Below are 20,688 nucleotides of genomic sequence, written 5' to 3' on the forward strand. Positions count from 1 at the left end.
GAATAACCACGACCGGGTCGCAATAGAATTTTCGCAACGACCAGTTCTTATATCGCGTTCAACAAAATATTAAAAATATATTACCTGAAGAGTGCATTTTTGCACCCGAGGAGGGGGGGAGGTTGAAGATAGCCAAAAAAGGTGGTTTCATTGTTTGCCAAGAAAAATAATTACTTCATTTCTGTTACCAAAATTGAATCTACAAGAAAAAGGTTTTCTTTGGTGTTTTAAGGTAAAACTTATGAAATAAATAAATAATCAAGACTTATGTAATAATGAAACTTGTTTATTTCAAAATATGAAATAAATGTTTAAAGCATTTCTATTTATAAAACATTTGAATTTTAATACTTGTTTCCAATAAAAATGTTTCTTTTACAATGCAAAGTTATAAAGAATTAGAGAAAATACTTAAAAACATCTAAGATGTCGATAATAGCATTTTAACAAAAAACAAATTAATAAAATTAGAAGTTTTACAAGTATAAGCTGAAAAGTTTAACATATTATATAATAACCTTAAAAATTTTAATTCTACATTTGTTGATGTAGAATATATTAAAAAGTAAAAGTTATTTTTGTTTGTAATAGTCACATATCAATTGTTATGCTATACATTTATAATGGCTAATTTTTGTTTAGTGATAAAAATTAATTTTAAGTTGTACCTAGAACCTATGTTGAACAACTAAATTGCATGTTTAATCAAACTATACAAGCTCCTAACAATATACAACTATTAAAGAAGGGTAAACTTAAAAGTCAGTCTTAATAAATTAAAATAATAAACTTAATCAAATTTTATAAACAGTTAAAAATGACCTTAATATTAACATACATACTAAGTAATTGCAGTTTTAGATAAAACAATTTTTTAACAAGAGAATTTAGTAAGGTTTATATCCATATTATTCGTGAGCTATGGAATTTTGCTCCTCATAGTTAGTTTGAAAATCTTTATGGTGATTATATAAATCAGAGACAGTTTTTTGTAACTCATTTAAGAATTTTAAAGGATTAGGTGCATTTACACGCTTATTTTGAAAATCTGATACAATATTTTCTAGATTTCTTTTCCTTGATGCCTCCATTTCGAAATGAGCAATATGTTGGACTGAACACTTAATATCTAAATCTTGGAATTTGTTTATAACTGAAGTCAGACTTTGAAAAAATGTATCAAATTCTTTAGTGTCTGGATAGATTTCTGTGGCTAATACATCTAATAGGTCATTCATATTTGGTATATATGAATTTTCTAAACTTAAATCAACAGACTTGTTTGTAATACCATTAGTTATCAATTTGTCATTATTATTTATAATATTACTATCTAAGTTCATAAAAGTATCAGACATCTTTTTGTGATTTGTTGATTTGTCGTCTTCAGAAAATTTAGATGGATTTATTTCTAAAGTATTTTTACTTCCAATATGTCCATTGGTATCCTCAGTTGATTTTTGGTAATTTGCATTGATATTTGAACTATTTAATCGAGTATTACCATATTCTAAATTGTCTGCAACAAATTATAAGATAATCATTTTATTTTAAGGTATTATCAGATCTGAAAGTAATAAAATCACTTGAAAAAATACCCTTGATGGAAATTTGTAGATTATAATAAAAAATTATCAGTAAAAATCAGTAGGCATTATATACCATTATACCGGGTGATTCTTCTAACTCCCTCCAGTTTTCTTTTAAAATAATTTATACTTTGTAGTTTTTCTTTTTGAAAACATTTTTATTTAAATTATGCTATACTAAAATATTAGATAATAATCGGATTTTTATCTTTTTTAGTATTTGCTAGTATTTTATCAACTTATAAAACTTAAATAGCAACGTATATATTTAATTAGCTTTTTAAATTAAGAATATTTACTGAAAATTTTAACTGCTTAATAAACCAGTTTTGAATAAATAGTTTTAAAGTTTAAAATTTAGGACGGGAGGTGGAGTGCGATTAGATAAATGCGCGCAGATAAAAATAACTCTACTTTCCACGCTTCCTCTCGTCCTAAATTTTAAACTTTAATGGCTTTAATACTATTTAACAAAAACTGGTTATCGAGCAGTCAATTTTTTTTAGTAAATTATTCATAATTTAAAAAAGCTATTTAAATATATATGTTGCCATTTAAGTTTTATAAATTTATAAAGCTCTAGTAAATAATTTAAAATTTAAAAATCTGAATATTATCTAATATTGTAGTATAGCATAAACAAAAATGTTTTCAAAAAGAAAAACTACAAAATATCAATTATTTTAAAAGGAAACTAGCGATGCAGGGTGTTAGAAGAATCACCTGGTAAAGGAAATAAAAAATATACATATAATCAGATTATTAGGCTATTTGGGTGTCATCAATACATTTTTAAAAAAATATACAAAAAAGCAATTAACTCAATTAAGAAGTAGTTCTTTACAGGCCACGAGTTAAATTATTTATAATAGTTGTAATATTGCAATTAAAAAAAAAGGATTTAAACTTTTGCAGGACTACAAAATATTGTAGTCAATAAAAAAAAATTTATATATATAATATATAGGTTTAGTTTCAACTCACTTTCACTATTAGTTACCGAAGAGGACAGTAAACAATCAATTCGCTCAATTTCATTTTTTGCTTTAAAGAAATTTGATGTTTCTATGTCCATTATATCAAGTATATATGTATTAATTAGTTCTCGATATTGCTTCATTAAAGCTAATATATCACTCAAATGTTGTAATTGTTTTGAATCTTCATCTTTATTGTCAAATGAAAGTTTTATTTTTTTAGACAAACTTGTAAATAGTGGCTTTAACCATGAAAAACAAGCGTAGCATATATATGCTTTTATGGTTTTTTTAAGATTATCATCATGTTCAAATATTTTGAAATTGTCTGCTGATAGCGGGCCTATGATTAATATAAAGAGACATTAGTGTGATACATCTAATATACCAGTTAATGAGGTCTGTCCAAGTAAAAATATACATAATCCTAATCTTTTGTAGCGTGTTTAATCAAAAATTGTGTTACTATTTAAAGATAATACAAAAAGGTTTAAATCTACACTATTTTCATATTTCGGGGTTACTGCCACTTGAATAGATTGACTGATTTCCCAACGTTTCGGAATTTTTAACAGCCTTTAATATTAATGATAATAATAGTGCATTTTTACTTGGATAGTCCTTTTATAAACATAATATAACAGAAATAAACCTTTAGGAAAAAACCACATCATTATTTTTGATAGAGGCTTATTAAATTTTGAAATAGAGTCTGGAAAGGCTATTTCATAGTCGTAAGCCGCTGCAAAGCATTTTATTAAACATTTTTGGCTATCAATTGTTATCTTCCCAGTTTTAATGTATTGTAGAGCCATTAGACAAAACTGTCCCGCTATGAATATTGTCATCTAAGTAAATAATTTAATTAGTTCATAGAGTATAAGCCAATGATTAGGATTAATAGAATATAATGGATTCTTAGATTACAGTGCATAAGTTAGGAAATTTACACACTTAAATTATAATAAATAAAATATAAAATTGTGTTTGTTATACATAGGTAAATTTATCAAAACAGGACATTATGTGATTTATAAATTATAATGAAAATAATAAAGGACATTTGTAAAATAAATAATTTATTAAATTTTCAGTAAGCGTTCAAATAATTTATACTGATTGAAAAAACAATGATACTTACTTTGGGCATAACAAGATTAGTGTCCAATATAAATTCTGGTTCAACTGTATTAATTAATTTGTCATAGAACTCAGGTTTCCATGTAATTTTCTTTAGAATATGATCTAATAAAACGTACTTGTCTTCATTGTTGATATTAAAAATCCAGTTTTTAACAACTTCATATGTAGTTTTTTCACCTAATTCAAATAGTAACTCGTGAACACCAACCCACATTTCTAAGTACTGCAAAAAAAAAGTATTAATATGTTATCATATATTACTTCTATGTTTAACCCAATAAAAAACAAACAATTTTCAATGGTAACACATTTTTGGCAAAAACATGTTTCGTGAGTCAATAATTTTCCGCTATATAAACATCTAAAATACTTATATATAAATGGTTTTATACATTAAACCACATTTTTGGAACATATTATATTTTGAAACATAATAACTAACATTAAGTTTTGGATGATCTTTTAATAATGCTCTAGCTTCATTCCACTTGTGATGTTTAAAGTATTCCGTTTTTAGTAAATTTACTACTAAAGATAATTCCATATCTTCATCTATACGACTGGCTAATTTAGCAGCCAATATTAACTCTTTGGGTTGTTTAATCTTAGTTAAACATGAAACAGCATTCCATGGATCTTTTATGCTCAAGTAACTAGAATAATATTATGTAATGAATAATAAATATTTAAATACAATTAAATTTAAAAACAATTATCTAACCAGTGTGCAGCTTCTTTAGGATGTCCATGATATACATTATACTCGGCCCATTTTTTGGTGATTTCAAAAATTAATTCATCATCCTGTTTTTCTTGACACCTAGCAATTGCTAAAGCTTCTCTAAATAAATTATTTTTAAGTAACATTAAAGCAGCTTCACTATATTTTTTTAAAGCTACTAAAAACGTTGAGCTTTTGGTTACTTCACCCGCATCTTCTAACTGAAATGCATATGCAGCACACATTTTGAGCCATAACCTAAACATATACTATATTTATATATATATATATATTTAATGTTGACATGTTTTACAATATAAGTCTGGATTTAGTTTCTGAAAATTAAATAAGTGTGGTACACTATACACATTTTTTAAAAACCTGTAGTCAAAAACTTTTTTTTATCTAGGCTAACGAAAAAACCAAATATGATTACACTTTGGGGGATTGAAACCAATTTTGTCTTAAAGTTGTTGAAAACCAATTTTACATTTAAAAAAATTAGTTTTTGTAATTAAATGAAAATCAGAAAACTAACAGACTAAGGATGAACCTAAAAATAATCTGTGATATGCTGGCAGGTTAAAACACTTAAGACACTCGAAGCTCCTTTCACCAATACCAAAATAGCAAAAGATATTAAGTCTTGTATTGAACAGAATATCGCCGCAGATAGATGAAAAACTGATTAAAGAACAAGACGGCTTCCGACCGAGGACAATTTGCACAAGTCAGATACTGAGTCTAACTTGGCATATTGAAAATGGTTTCGAAATAAAACAGATAACTGGAACGGCTTTTGTAGACGTAAGCTCAGCATAAGACACAGTAAATCGCGGGGAACTAAAACAAAAAATATATTAGGTGACTCTATACGTTAACTAAAATAATCAAAATGCTGCTGAGTAACTGGCGATACTAAGTTATTCTACAAGGAAATAACAGCAGATGGAGAAGACAGTTAAATGGCCTGGTATCGTCCTGACACCCACACTGTTCAATATTAATACCAACATTAGAAACTGTGTCAAAGCAACAATAAGCACTTGATGTATAGATAAAATCTCTTAAGGAGAAGACTTAAATCAAGAAAAAGTTTTCTACGTTCAAACCGGCAGATCACGATGACAGAAGAAGAGGAAAAACAAAAATAATGGAAAAAAATACTAGAAGACAAATATGAAATAATATGGAAACGTAAGAAACACATCCCTCAAGAAAAAAAATTCTAAATTATGGCTCATGGAAGACCTTAAACTGGTTGAGGATAAAGATAGCCAGAATTAAGAAGAATTTAGTATTTTGGGAAAAGGAAACATACAGCAGTTATGAATATAGGAAGGAACAGGATGTCAATAATTTGTTGGCATGCAACCTTGGAGCCTCATGTGAGAGAAATGATCTTTTTAAACCACCAAATGACAATGTCGTTAGACTAATTTAATATTAATTTTGTACAAAAATCTACATTTATAACATTATTGAGTGTAAGTTATTAATCATAAATTGATACTCACTCGTAACTAATACTTGGAGCAACTGCTATCATCCAATCATTAATAGTTTTTGTATCTATAGCATCATTTAAGTACGATTCTAAATTATGACCCCATATGTTAATATTATTTAGACAAGGAACCATTGGTGCAGACATTTTTTTTTTTAACGATTTACCTAAAAAAAAGGTTAATAGAATAAGTTTACTAGAATGTCATAAAAATAACAAAATTATCTTTTTATTATTATATAGACGCAAAGATATTATCTCAAGATGGCAACGATGGGCCCTTTAAGACCTGTTCAGCTACATGATGATAAGGCTATAGACAAAATTTACCTCTTTTATTTCTTTAATAAGTGATTAAATTAGTAAATATACATTTTTTAATTGTGGTATTATACACGTGGTATACACTTTAATGTGATGTGCACTCGAATTTTAAGTGCATATCACATTAAATTTTAAGAAAAAAAAGTAATAACTATTGCGTCAGTTATTATTTTGTAAGCATTATTATGACTCAAAGTAATGAAAAAATGCTTTAACCTGAATCCGTACAGAAAAAAAAAAATTGGTAAAAACATGATGTCGATAATAAGTTTACGGTCTTGATAACTTGATTTATTTTACTAATAAAATAATATCATTCAATTCTAAATAGAAGCTAAAAAACGTTCTAAAAATATTAAGTTTATTTAGAGAAACTTACTTTCCTCCACCATTAGTTTTCTCATTTTTTCAGTTGAACCAAAAAATGATAAATAATTAACCTCTTGAGAAGTGTCAACTTCATTATTAGGGCTCAAATACATATCAACAGCATTTTCTAAATATTTCCCCATAAACAAATCATAACTAGATAATGGGAACTGTTGCTTTCTATTGGTAGGTTCTTTATTATTTGCATTAATATTTCCTATAATATAAGAACAATATTAATAGTATTCAACAGTTTTTAGAAGACACGGTATTCATCCATTACATGTGATAAATACTAGATATAAAATAAAGTCACTGAAACGATTGTAATACTTAATTAGTAATTACAATGAAAGTAAAAATATTACCTGTCTGGCTGAGATTATCAAGATCTTCTGTATCAGATTTTTTCTTTATTATTGTTGGATTAGTTTCTGAAATTTAATTTATATACAGGGTAATCAACTAAACATAAGACACTCATTTTCTCTTAAAATAATTACAATTATTCTTTTAGGAGACACACGTTTATATTATTTTTAAATATTAGACAATATTCAAATTTTTATCAACAATTTTAATTTTCAAAAATAATTTGCCGAACATTTTGACTGGTCGATTTATATTATTGGATAATTACCTTTAATGTTATTACAGTTTAAAATGTAGAAAGGTGAAGTGTAGTATTATTTTTATCTGCGCGCATTACTCTACCACACTCTACTTCCCTTCCTAAAATTAAAACTTTAAAAGTAATTATTTAAAACTTGTTAATTAAGTATATTTATACACCATTACATATAATACCATTTAAATTTCAAAAGTTGATAGAGCCTTAACAATAGATTCAAAACGATTAACTACAAAATTGCAATTTTTTTCCGAAAAAATTATTGTCTTATGTTAGTTTGATCACCCTGTGATCAAATTATGAATTTATTAAATATTTTAATAAAGTGTTAATAGCTTACTTATAGTTGCCAAAACATCATTTTGTAAATCCTTTGACACTCGCCATGAATGAATTGAATGGTCAGCAGAACCTGTGAAGACTATATCAGAATCTAATGGCGAAAACATTCCGCACAATACAGTACATAAATGTTTAGAATAAACACCAATAAGAGCACATTTTTGAACATCCCAGATCTAGAATACATAAAATAATATTTTTTTATTTTTACATTCAATTTATTTAATTTTTTTACAATGTTATACAAAAATTGCAAGTATAAAAATGTTTTAGTACTTCATGAAAAAAAAAAAAAAAGAATTAATTTAATAATTATTTTAGTATACATTTTTTTTTTTTAAGTCGAGCCGACCTTGTGTGGTCATTTTTAACAAATTTCAATGTTGTGCTCAGACACGTATTATGATATTATGACTGTCCCAAATGAAGTTTTCACTCTCAGTAAAGGAGAAAAAAGGAAAATTGGCCACATTGCTAATTTTTGCATGACAGTAGGAATCGATTAGATGACCCTATTAGAACCATTGCACCAATTCACTCCAAACAAAAACATATTTACTTATTTTTTATACAAACCTTAGCTGTGAAATCATTAGAACAACTTAAAAGCAATAGATTACGATGAGGACTCCAAGCAAGTTCATTGATTTTTTCTTTATGGCCATTAAACTCGGCAACTAGTACTGGAGTTCCATCTAAATAATTATTTTATACTTGATAAAATAATGATTTCATCAAATGCAATAGTTAATAACAAAAAGAATAGTTACCTTCTTCTAATTTATGTACTTTAATAGAATGTGAGCATGATGCAAAATAATTTTTAAACTTGGATTCTTCACTAAAATCACAAGTTACATGAGTAGGATGCCAAATAATACATTCAACAGATTGATCATGACCAAGTACTACATGCTTTAATTTTAATGTACGCCCATCTAATAAATAAATGCTCCTACACAAAAACATTTTAAATATGTCAAAAGCGGAATTAAGTATTATAAAGTCGGATAACATACCCATTAGAATTTCCTATCGCAACTGTATCATAACTTGGTTTCCATGCCATTTCAATACGTTTAACAGGTGTAACAAGTTTATCTTCAATGTGATTAAATGATGCAAATTCTTTTAAATTGTGTGGATCTAATAACAGAATAAGTGAAATGAAAGAGAAGTTAAAAATTTTTCTGGAGAAAAGGGTTAGTGATATTTTCTTGGTTTTTTGCTGTTATTGGTAATTTGAAGAATCTTACTAATTAGACAATTATTCAAGAAGTCATTTTTAGTATCTTTCTCGATTTTGAAAGAAATGGGTTAAATTTTTTTAATTTTAGGCTTTAAAAGTACCTTTTGGGTATAATTTTAGATCTTAAGACTTGTAACATGAATAATCGGTCCATTAATTTAAAAGATATCCATACATCCACATGAAAAAATTATATTATATATATAAAAAAAACACATATTTATAAAAGCAATATCATAAATACCCAATGGTTCTTTAAACCTTTTTTCATTATTTAACTTTTTTGATATTTTTTACACAACAGGATAGTCCAATTAATTTTCTATACATTTTTTTTTAATGAATAGTTCACTTTAATTTACTTATGATTGAAGAAGTTTAGTAGAGCAGGATAAATTTAATTTGAGAATATTAAAAAAAACACTGCAGAATCAAGGAAACTTGTGCCATTGATTACAATGAGTAAAATTAGGAATATTTGTGAAAATATAATAGCTGCAAATAGAATAAAACTATTATATCGGGACGGAAAATAACTAACTTTTACTATTGATTACAAAAAGTATTTATAAGCAATGCTTTTACTAGACATTTGATGGGTAATCAAGAAAATTAAAACAAATGTTTATAAAAGAGTTTAAAACGAAGGCAGACCATTATAAAAAGGGTAGAAGCACATTTTAAATAACAGACTTAGCTCAGTCTGCCATTAAAGCTGAAGATGACAACATTGTTGCCGAAATACATTTACGTAGAGAATATATTATTTTTATGGTTAAGGGTTTTAAATAATCATTTTTTTATTATATATAACCATACGTTGCCAAGATTTTTCTAGAATAGTATGCTTCTAACCTTTTCCTCTTTATCTTAACTTCTCATTTATGTTAGCATCCTACTTCAATCTATCAACTTTAGAAAGAGTATCATAACTTAATACTGAAGTCTTACCTTTCCATAAACTCATTTCATTATAAATCAAAATTTGACCATTACCAACAGCATATAATGAATATTTGTTTTCATGGGTAATATCAGTATCTGGAGGTGGTGCCCAACATAAGCGATAAATTGAATGAGCTAGTACAGTTTTTAATAGGTTCATATTGTTTCTTTTTTTGGTAAGATTAAAAATACCAACACGACCATCACTAGTACCAAATGCTAATAAACCTTCATCGCTTGGATGGAAAGCCAACTTGGAAAAAAAAAACATTATTTAACAACTATACAAAATAACTTAAAAATATTTTCCAATGAATATAAAACTTACAGATAAAACTTTAGCATCAACAGAATGACTTAAAGTTATTAATTCTAACTGGCGTCTATTTGATACATTCCAATAATACATTTTACCATCTCCAAGACCAAATGCAAAACTAATAAAAGTTTTTAGTGATTAATACCAAGTGCTTTAACTGTCTAAAAATTTTATTCTTAACTTACTCAGCAGAATTGACAGGAGATAAAGCGAAACAATATACAAATCCACCTAGAGTAGGTATTTCTAAAGGTAATTCTCCATTAACTGAGGTGTCAAATAAAGGGGTTCGAATTAATTTTCTTCCCATGCACGATGACCACAAATATGGTTTAGAAGCTTCCCTAGACATTTAATAATCAATTTAAGATGGTTTTCCTAAAATTATTTTTAATAAATACCAATAAATATATATATATAAATATAAAACTATACTGTATGTATATAATATATAAAGCTGTACTTTGGGTCTAAAAGATCTAGTCTTATTTAATGTAAATTTTAGAAAAGGAACTAAGCAGTTTTTATTTTCTATAAGGCTCTGTAATACATTTTGTACAAAACTTCTTAGACTTTTATTCTAGGAAGCACTCTTATTTCATCTCTCATTTTATACACAATAATATGTAGGATGTTTTAATTTACATGTTTTAGTGGTTAACTTAAAACAAAAATGTACGTGTCTAGGTATGTTGTAGGCTGTACAAACATGAAACACACTCGACTCCGCTCAAGCCCATTTTTACTAGTTAATTTAATTTCTGAATTTGCACAAATAAGCAGAGCTCGTGCAAGAGAAGGGGAGAGAGTAGACAATATCCGTTTCAAAGTGGTTCAGGAATTAAGCCCGCCACCTAAAACTGGCTGTTTCAGACCCAACATACATACTAATTATCTTAATATATATTTTACATTTTGAGTAATCCATAAAAAAAACTATTGTATTTTAACCCTTAAATAGTGACGTGTGGTATTATATATATTTCTGATTATTCTTTTATCAATTTCGTTCTTATGAGTTGAAACAAAACATTGATTGCAGTTAGTATATAAAATGTTGTAGAATCTTTAGTATACATATTTGTTTGATTATACCCAAAAACTTAAGGAGATTGGATACAAATTATTCTCGTTTCTTTCTATCTCACGTGCAACATAGGAAATTTAGGCAAATATTTTGCCGAAAACAGATTTGAATTTGTCATAAGTTTACTTGAGATCCTACAGAGTACTATTTTTGGTATATTTTTCCTACTACAAATAAGACACTTTTGAACATTTTAACAAATTTCAAATCTTAAAATCAAATTTAGAAAAAGTTAAAACTGAAAATTGAAAAAGTACTCCATAGGATCTCAAGTAAATTTCATAATAAATTGAAATCTGTTTTCAAATTCCTTATCAGATCACTATAGGCAGATCGGGGCGTTTGATAAAATCTACATCTAAACGTCTATGTTGCGCATGAGATAAACAGAGACGGAAATAATCGGTATCTAATCCCCTTAAATTACAGCCAAAATTAAATAAGTAGTGGTACTGCAGGTCACTAATTAAACAAAAATACATAGAGTAAATATATACTCACACAGGACTGGCTATAGAAAAAATAACGTCTTTATGCATATCATTAATTAATGTTATAACTGGCGCCATATCTTTATTTAGTTGGAAATCAACTTTAAGAATTTCACCAAAACCAGATGTCACAATTATTGAGGTAGGTTGTATCCATTTAATGCAACTCCAAACTAAGTTTGTCTTATTTCTATCAAACAAACAATTAAAAAATCAAATGAAGTGTTCTCATCGAAATTAACATCTAAAATATATAAATTGACTAAGTTGATAGCAAGAAACAATAATTAAATTTATTATGCTTAAAAAAGCAAACTTAAAATATTACTTTGCTTTAAATCATTTTTTAGGTATGATACATTTAATAATTGGTTTTATTCTTGATGCTAACAACTAATCAATGTATAATTTATGTTAAATAATTTTAAACATTACTTGAAAATGGTTTTCCTCATTGGTCTCATTGGTAAAGGTACTGTAACCTCACAATACATGTCAGTACCAGCACGACATATGTATAAACCAGTTCTATCACAAGCAGTTGAAGCTAGTAATAATGGTTGAGAAGACTTATCCAAAGTTAGTGGATTATGAGAAACTGGACACCATGCCAATGATACAACATTTCTTTCATGATATCGTAATTTATGTAATACTCGACCATCGCCTAATAAACAAACAGTTGTATACTTTAGATAGAAATGAGTATTGTAGTACATTATTATTATATGAAACAAATGCTAAAAGACTACTAAAGTTTTATATTGGTTATAAAAATCATTTATTTCCTATTTTTATTTTACAAGTTGTTCAAGTTGCAATTTTCAAAGCCAATATTGACTTTATTTAAATGTAAACTTCTATATGTAACAAGATGAAACAAAATACAAATTTTCCAATTTGTTATTATGTTTTAAAAAAGTATGATAGCACCCTAAGATCAATAAGTTAAAAGAGGCTTTGCAAATTGCAACAAATCAAACTAGTTGTGCATCCTGTGTTTACATACCAGTTACATCATAAACTATAACACTGCCACTTTTACAACCAATAGCAATTAGGTTTGTCTTGTGGGGACAAGCTGCTAAAGTTAAAGGTGAAAGTTTTAAGTCTAATGTGTAATTTCGCATTTTCAATGCTTGAACATCCCATTTATGTAAGCTTCCTGCATCAGATATTGCCACAACAGTTAAACAACCATACAGCCAAACTATATCCAATAATCCTATGTTTTTATTTTTTTTGCTCTAGAAAGGTATTCAAAATAATTAATTATTTATTTAAAATCATATATAATACAGGGTGCGACAAAAAGAACTCTCGAATTTCCAGTGGCTGTAATATGGGCAGTAAATAGTAATGGTATAAAATAAATAAAAACTATATAAGTAGTATTGTCATTGACTATAGTTTTTTTTAACTATCTTAAATAAACAATACAATTTGTTATGTCTACAGTAACCATCATGTCCTGGCCAGGGCAACACCGAGCAATTCACCATGGTGATGTTTTCGTTATTCCGAACTTTATGAGATCGGTCCATCGCGTTTCTTTTCACTATGAAACTAGTAGTCCTAAATTTTGCAACCCATGTCAAAATTATTCTTCTGTTCGGAACTAAATCATTAGGACTTAAAGAAAAATGCTTACAAAATGCTCTTTGGGTGGAGATAACAGTTTTGCCACTTTAACCAAACTAATGCACTGTGTTGCGGTAACCAGGATATAAAGGCTTTTGTAATCAAAGGAAATTTTCTCTGCACACACTATGTCTAGCCCCGTATTAAAGATAGTCAAAATAAAACTATTTTCAATTACAATTCTATTTATTTTTTTTTTATTACTGCCCATACTACAGCTCCTAGAAATTAAGAGTTTTTTTCCATACCTAGCATTTAATTGTCAACTTACCCCAAGAGAATATACATGTTCACAAATTGTGTTTTTTACTTTCCAAATATAAATATTTACTTCATCTATTGAAGCTAAATAGTACGCATCTTCATGTGTATCAGTTTCATGAGAGAATGAAACTGCTCCGATGCGACCACTAGATACTTTGGCATTAAACCGAAGACGACTGTACTGGAGATCATAAATACTATTCCCATTTAAGCCCTTAACCAGTACTACGACAGTTCTTGAACCGTATGCCAAGAGTGTGCCATATTTATCCATAGTCATTACATTAGATTTGTACCAGTTAGACGACTGAGTTATTTCAAACGTATTCATGGTTCTACACTGAAAACTGAACATACCAAATTCATATTTATACAAATTTGACTAACATATAATATATTAAAAATATATCTCCTACAACCTCAACTGAAATTTATATAATTGCTCAGGAAGTTATACTTACGTGTGATTATTCAACGAAATTAATGTATTAATTAAAAAAAAAAAACCTTTTTTAAGTTATAACTGTCATTAATATTAGAAAATAATAATCAAGGAATGAGACAATTATATTCTATGCAGTGGTGTATAAAAAAAAGTTAATCGGTAGATAAAAGAAATTTAAAAATAATACTCAATTTCTTACCTACATTTAATTTTTTGAACATACAGTCGCATCACTCGACACTCATGTGCTCATTGCTCAGTACTATCCGTGTTATCAGCATATCAAGGTCCTGCTTGACGGCGATTTGTTTGTTGCCGGTTTACCGGTTACAATCACAAACATCGGAGCAGCTGCTGCTGGTAGATGTTGGTACGACTATCCCAGTTAAGTGATAACTATGTATTGTTACGTTGTCACATCTGCTATTTGCGCCTGGTCCTTTTGTTTAGTGCGCCATCTTGTTCGCGTGTGACGCCTGTGTTGACGACTACAGATAGTTTAAGGGGCTATGTGGTTTGGTTTCAACGGCTTACACGCGTACATTATAACATATTGTTGAGACTTACGTTTCTTGTCCGTTGACAACTTTTGTAATACTATTCCCAGTGTAACGTTATAAAAAATCACTTAATTTTATCTTAAAAAGTTTATTATTTTGTGTATTTGTGTTTTAGAAGAACAATTACTTTATAACCGTAAGTAAATAAACTAAAACAAGTCATTATTTATATATATATATATATATACAATACTGATGAGATCGAGGCCTGCCGTATAGGCAATGTATTTAATGGCGTTGAACGGTTGTGACGACACCCGTGTTTGATATGTTGCATGCTAATAAACCTTAAATTAATAATTGATTATTCAAAAAAATAAATTTCGTTATTTTATTGCATTACAAGCGAAGTACAAAATATTTAAGTTTTTGTGCACGCGAGTACAATTTTCTATTAAATAAGTACAACCGACTTTACAGTTCTATTGAGATATTATTAAAAGTAAATATTTATTTATTAGATACCATAATATAATAATTCTTCCAGATGTATATTATGTTTTTTTCTGATAACAAACCGTGAAAAAAATGTACTTTTACGAGTTTATATTATTTTATAATCATTATATAGTATAATAATACTTGATAACTGAGTATTTCATTAATATAATCTAAACGAATAATAAATTGTTGACTTGTCAAAATCGATCGTTATTAGCTCAGTTTTTGGCAATGGTGTGTTAAAAATAAAATTTGTTCTAAGTATGTTGTTATATTGCTATAATATTAATAATTTTTTTGTTTTTCCTTTAAGTTTATAATATATATATATATATATATTATCTATAGTAAAGAAAATGTTTGATTGGTATGAAAATGTATGGAAGTTTTTTAAAACCGATTTGGATAGTCACTTTATTTTTGTTCTCTTATAATTTGGCAACTATAACGATCCTAGTTTTAAGAAAATCGAATTATAAACTTAAGGCTAAAAGTTACAGTAAGGACTAGGTTTGATATTACACACTAAGGATAATATTATTTTTCAGTAATTCAATCATGCAAATTTTTCAGAATATTGTATATTTTATAACCCTACTAGATATACTTTCAGTCTAATTTTCATATTTTGAGTACTAAACCTTTACTTAAATATGATATTAATTATTTGGTATTTTCCGTTTGCTATCTATTTTAGATTATGGAAAAGTCGCCAAAAAAACGTGGCCGTCCTCGCATTGTCAAAGTAGAGAAACATAGTCCAGAACCTGAAGATTTAGAAGAAATATTACAAGAAATAGATGAAGAATCTATTGGGAATTATGACTACATCCCTAATGGAATAACTGATTATGTTGTGATAAGAAACAATAAGAAAAAAATTAATAATAATGAAGATGTTTATGACTTTGATGTTGAGAAGGAAGATGGACCGAGCATGAGTATAATAGTCAAATTATTTATATGTTTTATTTTACTACTATATAATTTCTAATTTGTATTACTAGAGAATGAAAAACAAGAAGCTAAGGTAGAATCGGAATCAGCAGAACATTCTTGTGATATTTGTTCCAGATCATTTAAAACTATACCGGGTTTAAAACGTCATAAAGCATCACATGACCGTAAACGTCAAGATACTAATGGTAATAAACTAAATTATAAATTTGTCATTATTTATATTAAATTATGTAAACATACATACTTTAAGGAACTGAAAGTGAAAATGTAAAAGTTGAAACCAAAAGTTGCGATTGTTGTGGTGAGGATTTAGCCACTGCTCATACGGTATGAAATATTAAAACGATTATTTATCTATTATAATTAACTCACTTTTTATTTAATTAACCTTTTTTTATTTTTAGAATGGAGAATATGAGTGTTTTGACTGTGGAAATTTTTTTAAATTAAAAGCTAATATGGAACGTCATCAATTGATGGTGCACTGTTCAGATGAAGTTTTGAATTGCCCAACTTGTGAATTTAGTTGCACAGATAAGGAAACCTTGTCTCAGCATTTGTATTCTCATGCGGGTTAGTTAAAATTATTTTTATTATCTAGGTTCTGAGTTAATCTTTTTTTTTTTTTTAACAGGTACATCAAAACCGTATTCATGTCCTGTATGTTTTACATCATTTAGTCGAAAATATCATCTTGTTCGTCATAACATGCAAACTGGTTGTGATGGTTCTGAAAAACCAAAATTTCCATGTCAAGTAAGTTAGAATTGTTTTTAATTTCTCTAGTAATGTTCTTATATGTAAATAAACAAATATATTTTATATTAGGTCTGTGGTAAAATATTTAATCGCAAAGATAATCTTCGAGAACATTTACGTGCACATGCCGGCCAGACTAAGAAAAAACGTACTTACAACTGTGAATATTGTAACAAAGAATTTGTTGGATCAGCATTATTGACTGTACATCGCAGAAGTCACTTAGGTAAGTCAATTGTATTTGTTATTTAATGTATACTAGTTATATCTCTAAATTAGATTGAGTTAAGTATGCCAATAACAACAAAGCTGGTGTGAAATAGTATGGTAGAGGAAATGTGTCGATTTGAAATTTCATTCTGTTTTCTTTAACTATCCAGCGGGCATGTTTTTTAATAGGCTTTTTGATTTTGTACTTTTTACAACATCGCGCCCAACGGAAGGTTCAGTATAACAACAACAATTATATTATATATTAAATTAACTTTTTATTATAAATTTTATATTGTAATTATTTTATGAAAAAATTAGGGTCTTAAGTTAAATGTGCCATTAGTACATTATTTTTTCCACATTGTTTTATCGAGGTTCAAACTTAAAGATATATTAAAATTGTTGAAACTGTCAGTCTATCTTATTTAACACTATGTTTGTATTATATATTATTTGCTGTATATATTTTACTAATATATTGATCTATTTTAAATGTATAACATTATTTTTATGCTAACACAAAATCTGTAGGATTTATAACAAAGGTAATTTCCATACACTTTATACTGTATTTAAAATATAAATTTATTGTAACATTTTAATGTTTTAGGATATAGACCATATCAATGTGACTTATGTCCAAAACGATTTCCATCTAGCGGAGCCATGAAAAAGCATCGTAGAATACATACTGGTGAACGTCCCTATGAATGTCAACAGGTTGAGCAAAAATCTGTTTAATTTTTCTAAAAAAAATGTCATCATATGATTAATATTTTTCTTGTAGGAGTAGTAAAATTAAATTTTATGTTTATTTGTTTTTAGTGTTTTGCAAAATTTGCTGCCAAAGAAACTCTTAATCGGCACATTAAAACTCATACTGCACTTAAACCTCATTCTTGTGGGTTCTGTGGCAAAACATTCATACAAATTTCACAACTTCGTGCTCATTTGTTCCATCACACAGGTATGAGGATAATTTATCTTTTTTTTTATAATTTTTACAAACTATTTATATATATATGATAATTAAGATGATTACAATGTCTTTTTTTTTTAAATTTTAGGTGAAAATGGCTTTACTTGTGATACATGTGGCAAATCATTTAATCGCCGATCCCGTTTAACATTACATATCAGGTACGTTCATGAAGGTGCTGAGCCATTTATGTGTACTGTTTGTAACAAAGCATTGCTTAGAAAAGAAGATGTACAACGTCACCATATTGTACACTCTGGAATAAAAGCACATGCTTGTCCTATTTGTGATAAAAGATTTGCAATGAAATCGTCACTCAAAATACACTTGTTAACACATACTAAAGAGCCTCCACGAGCATGTGATGAATGTGGTCGTGCGTTTATTCGCCAAGATTGTCTACTGCGTCATATGCGTTCTAAGCATAGAGACATGTTGGCCGAAATCATGGCGGACGCTGAAAAGAAAAAACTTGAAGCTCAACTATTGGGAATGGTCAAGAATGATGATAAGTCTAATGATGATGGCCGCGATGATGATAATGATGATGAAGAAGATGATAATGAGAGTATTGATGAACTAGCATCAAATGATGATAGCTCTTCAAGTGATATGTCTAAAAGTGACACACTAGCCGACTCTTTGATGGAATTATTGACTGTACTTGTAGATGAGAGTACACTCAAAGAATTTGGATGGCCAAAGTCATCAGTTGATCATTTAATTGAATCTGTTATAAAGTAAGTTAGATCAACATTTAGTACTTTAACACTATAGATACGAGGATGTTTTCCAGAAAGATTAAATCACGCATTAGCGTGAGATTGATCTTCAAAGTGTTAATTGATATTTTTAGATAATTCATACTTTTCGAGTTATCGATAAAATAAAACAACTTCATTGTTCAATAAGATATTCAACAATGCAATTATATTTTATATCATTAGTGTTTTAATGTTTAATTTTTTTCTTTATTAAATAGAGCCTTAGCATTTCTCTATGTTTTATTTAGTTATATTGTGCAATGTGTTGCCTAGTATCAATAGTGATATCTTCTTTTATTAATGAAGTTTGCCCTTTAAAATAAGTAGAGAATGTAGTACAACAATTTCAGTGGGGCATATGATTGATTTAATGTAAATAGGGATTTTAGGAAATATTTTTAGGTATCTGCAATCGCCTTACATCTATATTCACCTGTGTATGCATATTAGCTGTTGCTCTTTTAATAATCTCCAACAATCTGTTAATTATAAAATAATGGCTTTAGGAGATTGGAAGTGGGTAGTTTATAAGGAAGTTTATAAAGGCAATATTTAAGAAAAAAGTGGTTTAAATACAATTCGACCATGTCAATTAATTTACTGGTTAATTTGTGTAAGCTTCAAGGTTTCTATTTTTAGTTTATATAATTTGTTTTATGAGTAAAAGGCATTTTGGTTTATTTTAGACCTAAAAGCCTGACAAAATTATGCCTACTTAAAATAATCAGATTGTAATTTAGTAAAAAGATTTGTGTTCTTTGACTCATTACGTTATGTAAGAAACTGATTTTTATTTAAAAAATATCTTCCAATTAAATTAAATTTGTCACTTTTTCAATATTAAAAAACTATATTTTTTTACAAAAAAAAAAAACAAAAATTCAATCATCTGTTTCCCGACATATCTTAGTAAAGTAGCCAAAGAACTTATCTCTTTACAGATTTGAAATGGGACTATCCTAAATAGTCAAAATTTAGACTTTTTGGTCTAAAATTAAAAACCGATACTTTTCAATCTCCTTAAGTGTGTTTCAATAGGCTGAAATCTAGATTTAAAAAATAACTGCCACTATAAATAATTTTAATTTTTAATTTACAAGTGTGATTTATTTGTTTGCTAAATAGGAGATGTGGCCATATGCCAATAGCACCTGAAGAAGCGTCTTACATGACAAAGCTTAGAGACAATTCAAAACAACTATTTTCAATCATTATTGACGACTCTGCTATTCAAACATTACTCAGCAACCAAACTATTGAAGAAGTAATTGAGCATGTATTAAAACTAGCTAAAGCTTAAGCTATATTTCAAACCTTTTTTTTTTTAATATTCATATTGTTTCCATTATATTATTTAGTACTACGTTTACTTTAAATGTTATGTATACTCTTGTATCCTAAATTTATATTAAGTACTATTTTTTTTTTTTTAGTTAACTGTTATTATTACTTATCTAATTATTTGAAAGTGTAATTAATCCATGTTTAGTTTACATTAATTAGTTTTGTTAAATGCATTTCTGTTCTATATTTTAAATATTATAGATAAGGAAATTACTATAAAAAAAAAGCTTAGATGTACTTGTTTTACGTACAGTAAGAATATTACGTTTATTATGTATTATTGACTTCCATTGGCATTACTGACAAATAAAAGGTTAATCTGTGTAAAAAAAGTCTAATTTAATTAAATAATTTTAGCTTATAATGTTCTACATTATAAGCAAAAACACATATTATGAAAGATGAAAAAATGTTGGAGACAATGAGATATTATTTTTTTAATATGTTCAATAATTAGTTTAGTTCTTAATGTTAAAAAAAGTATTTACTATTTAATACTTCTTAAAACTAGGATAACTTTTTTTCAAAAATAAATGAATGTAAAAGGACCGTAATAATGTTAAATTCTTAACTTCTTCCGTTTTTCTCTCCTTTAATCCTAATTATTATTATCGCATTTATTGC

At 27.5% G+C, this 20,688-nt stretch overlaps 2 protein-coding genes across 7 annotated transcripts; one reads left to right on the top strand and one right to left on the bottom strand.

Moving 5' to 3' along the window:
* Positions 1-472: 472 nt before the first annotated feature.
* Positions 473-14,796, bottom strand: LOC126845579 (gem-associated protein 5-like). Of its 4 annotated transcripts, none has more exons than XM_050584299.1 (22): positions 14,612-14,796; positions 14,244-14,520; positions 13,607-13,946; positions 12,704-12,941; positions 12,130-12,361; positions 11,705-11,884; positions 10,302-10,460; positions 10,126-10,234; positions 9,804-10,050; positions 8,623-8,749; positions 8,374-8,558; positions 8,180-8,298; positions 7,602-7,779; positions 6,999-7,064; positions 6,641-6,847; positions 5,948-6,104; positions 4,431-4,688; positions 4,152-4,362; positions 3,708-3,932; positions 3,219-3,414; positions 2,574-2,909; positions 473-1,519 (listed from the first exon to the last, which is right to left on the bottom strand). In XM_050584299.1, exons 2-22 carry the CDS (start codon positions 14,273-14,275, stop codon positions 909-911), a joined length of 4,413 nt encoding a protein of 1,470 aa, XP_050440256.1. In that variant the 5' UTR covers positions 14,276-14,520; positions 14,612-14,796; the 3' UTR covers positions 473-908. The 4 variants fall into 4 exon arrangements, with proteins under 4 accessions (XP_050440256.1, XP_050440257.1, XP_050440259.1 ...); XM_050584300.1 differs by having other exon boundaries at positions 14,244-14,532; XM_050584302.1 differs by having other exon boundaries at positions 553-1,519; positions 14,248-14,794.
* LOC126845580 (zinc finger protein 883-like) lies at positions 14,503-20,358 on the top strand. Of its 3 annotated transcripts, none has more exons than XM_050584303.1 (11): positions 14,503-14,740; positions 15,743-15,986; positions 16,053-16,190; positions 16,256-16,332; positions 16,410-16,578; positions 16,640-16,761; positions 16,834-16,990; positions 17,588-17,697; positions 17,803-17,944; positions 18,045-18,696; positions 19,846-20,357. In XM_050584303.1, exons 2-11 carry the CDS (start codon positions 15,746-15,748, stop codon positions 20,018-20,020), a joined length of 1,983 nt encoding a protein of 660 aa, XP_050440260.1. In that variant the 5' UTR covers positions 14,503-14,740; positions 15,743-15,745; the 3' UTR covers positions 20,021-20,357. The 3 variants fall into 3 exon arrangements, with proteins under 3 accessions (XP_050440260.1, XP_050440262.1, XP_050440261.1); XM_050584305.1 differs by lacking the exon at positions 14,503-14,740 and adding an exon at positions 14,929-15,046 and having other exon boundaries at positions 19,846-20,358; XM_050584304.1 differs by lacking the exon at positions 14,503-14,740 and adding an exon at positions 15,181-15,306 and having other exon boundaries at positions 19,846-20,358.
* The last annotated feature ends 330 nt before the right edge of the window (positions 20,359-20,688 follow it).

The sequence above is a fragment of the Adelges cooleyi genome, unplaced genomic scaffold (assembly GCF_023614345.1).
Source record: "Adelges cooleyi isolate 19-005CV unplaced genomic scaffold, UGA_ACOO_1.1 ACOO_flye_CR_arks_rails_tigmint_CR_PRNA_8, whole genome shotgun sequence".
In the NCBI taxonomy this organism is placed as follows: domain Eukaryota; kingdom Metazoa; phylum Arthropoda; class Insecta; order Hemiptera; family Adelgidae; genus Adelges; species Adelges cooleyi.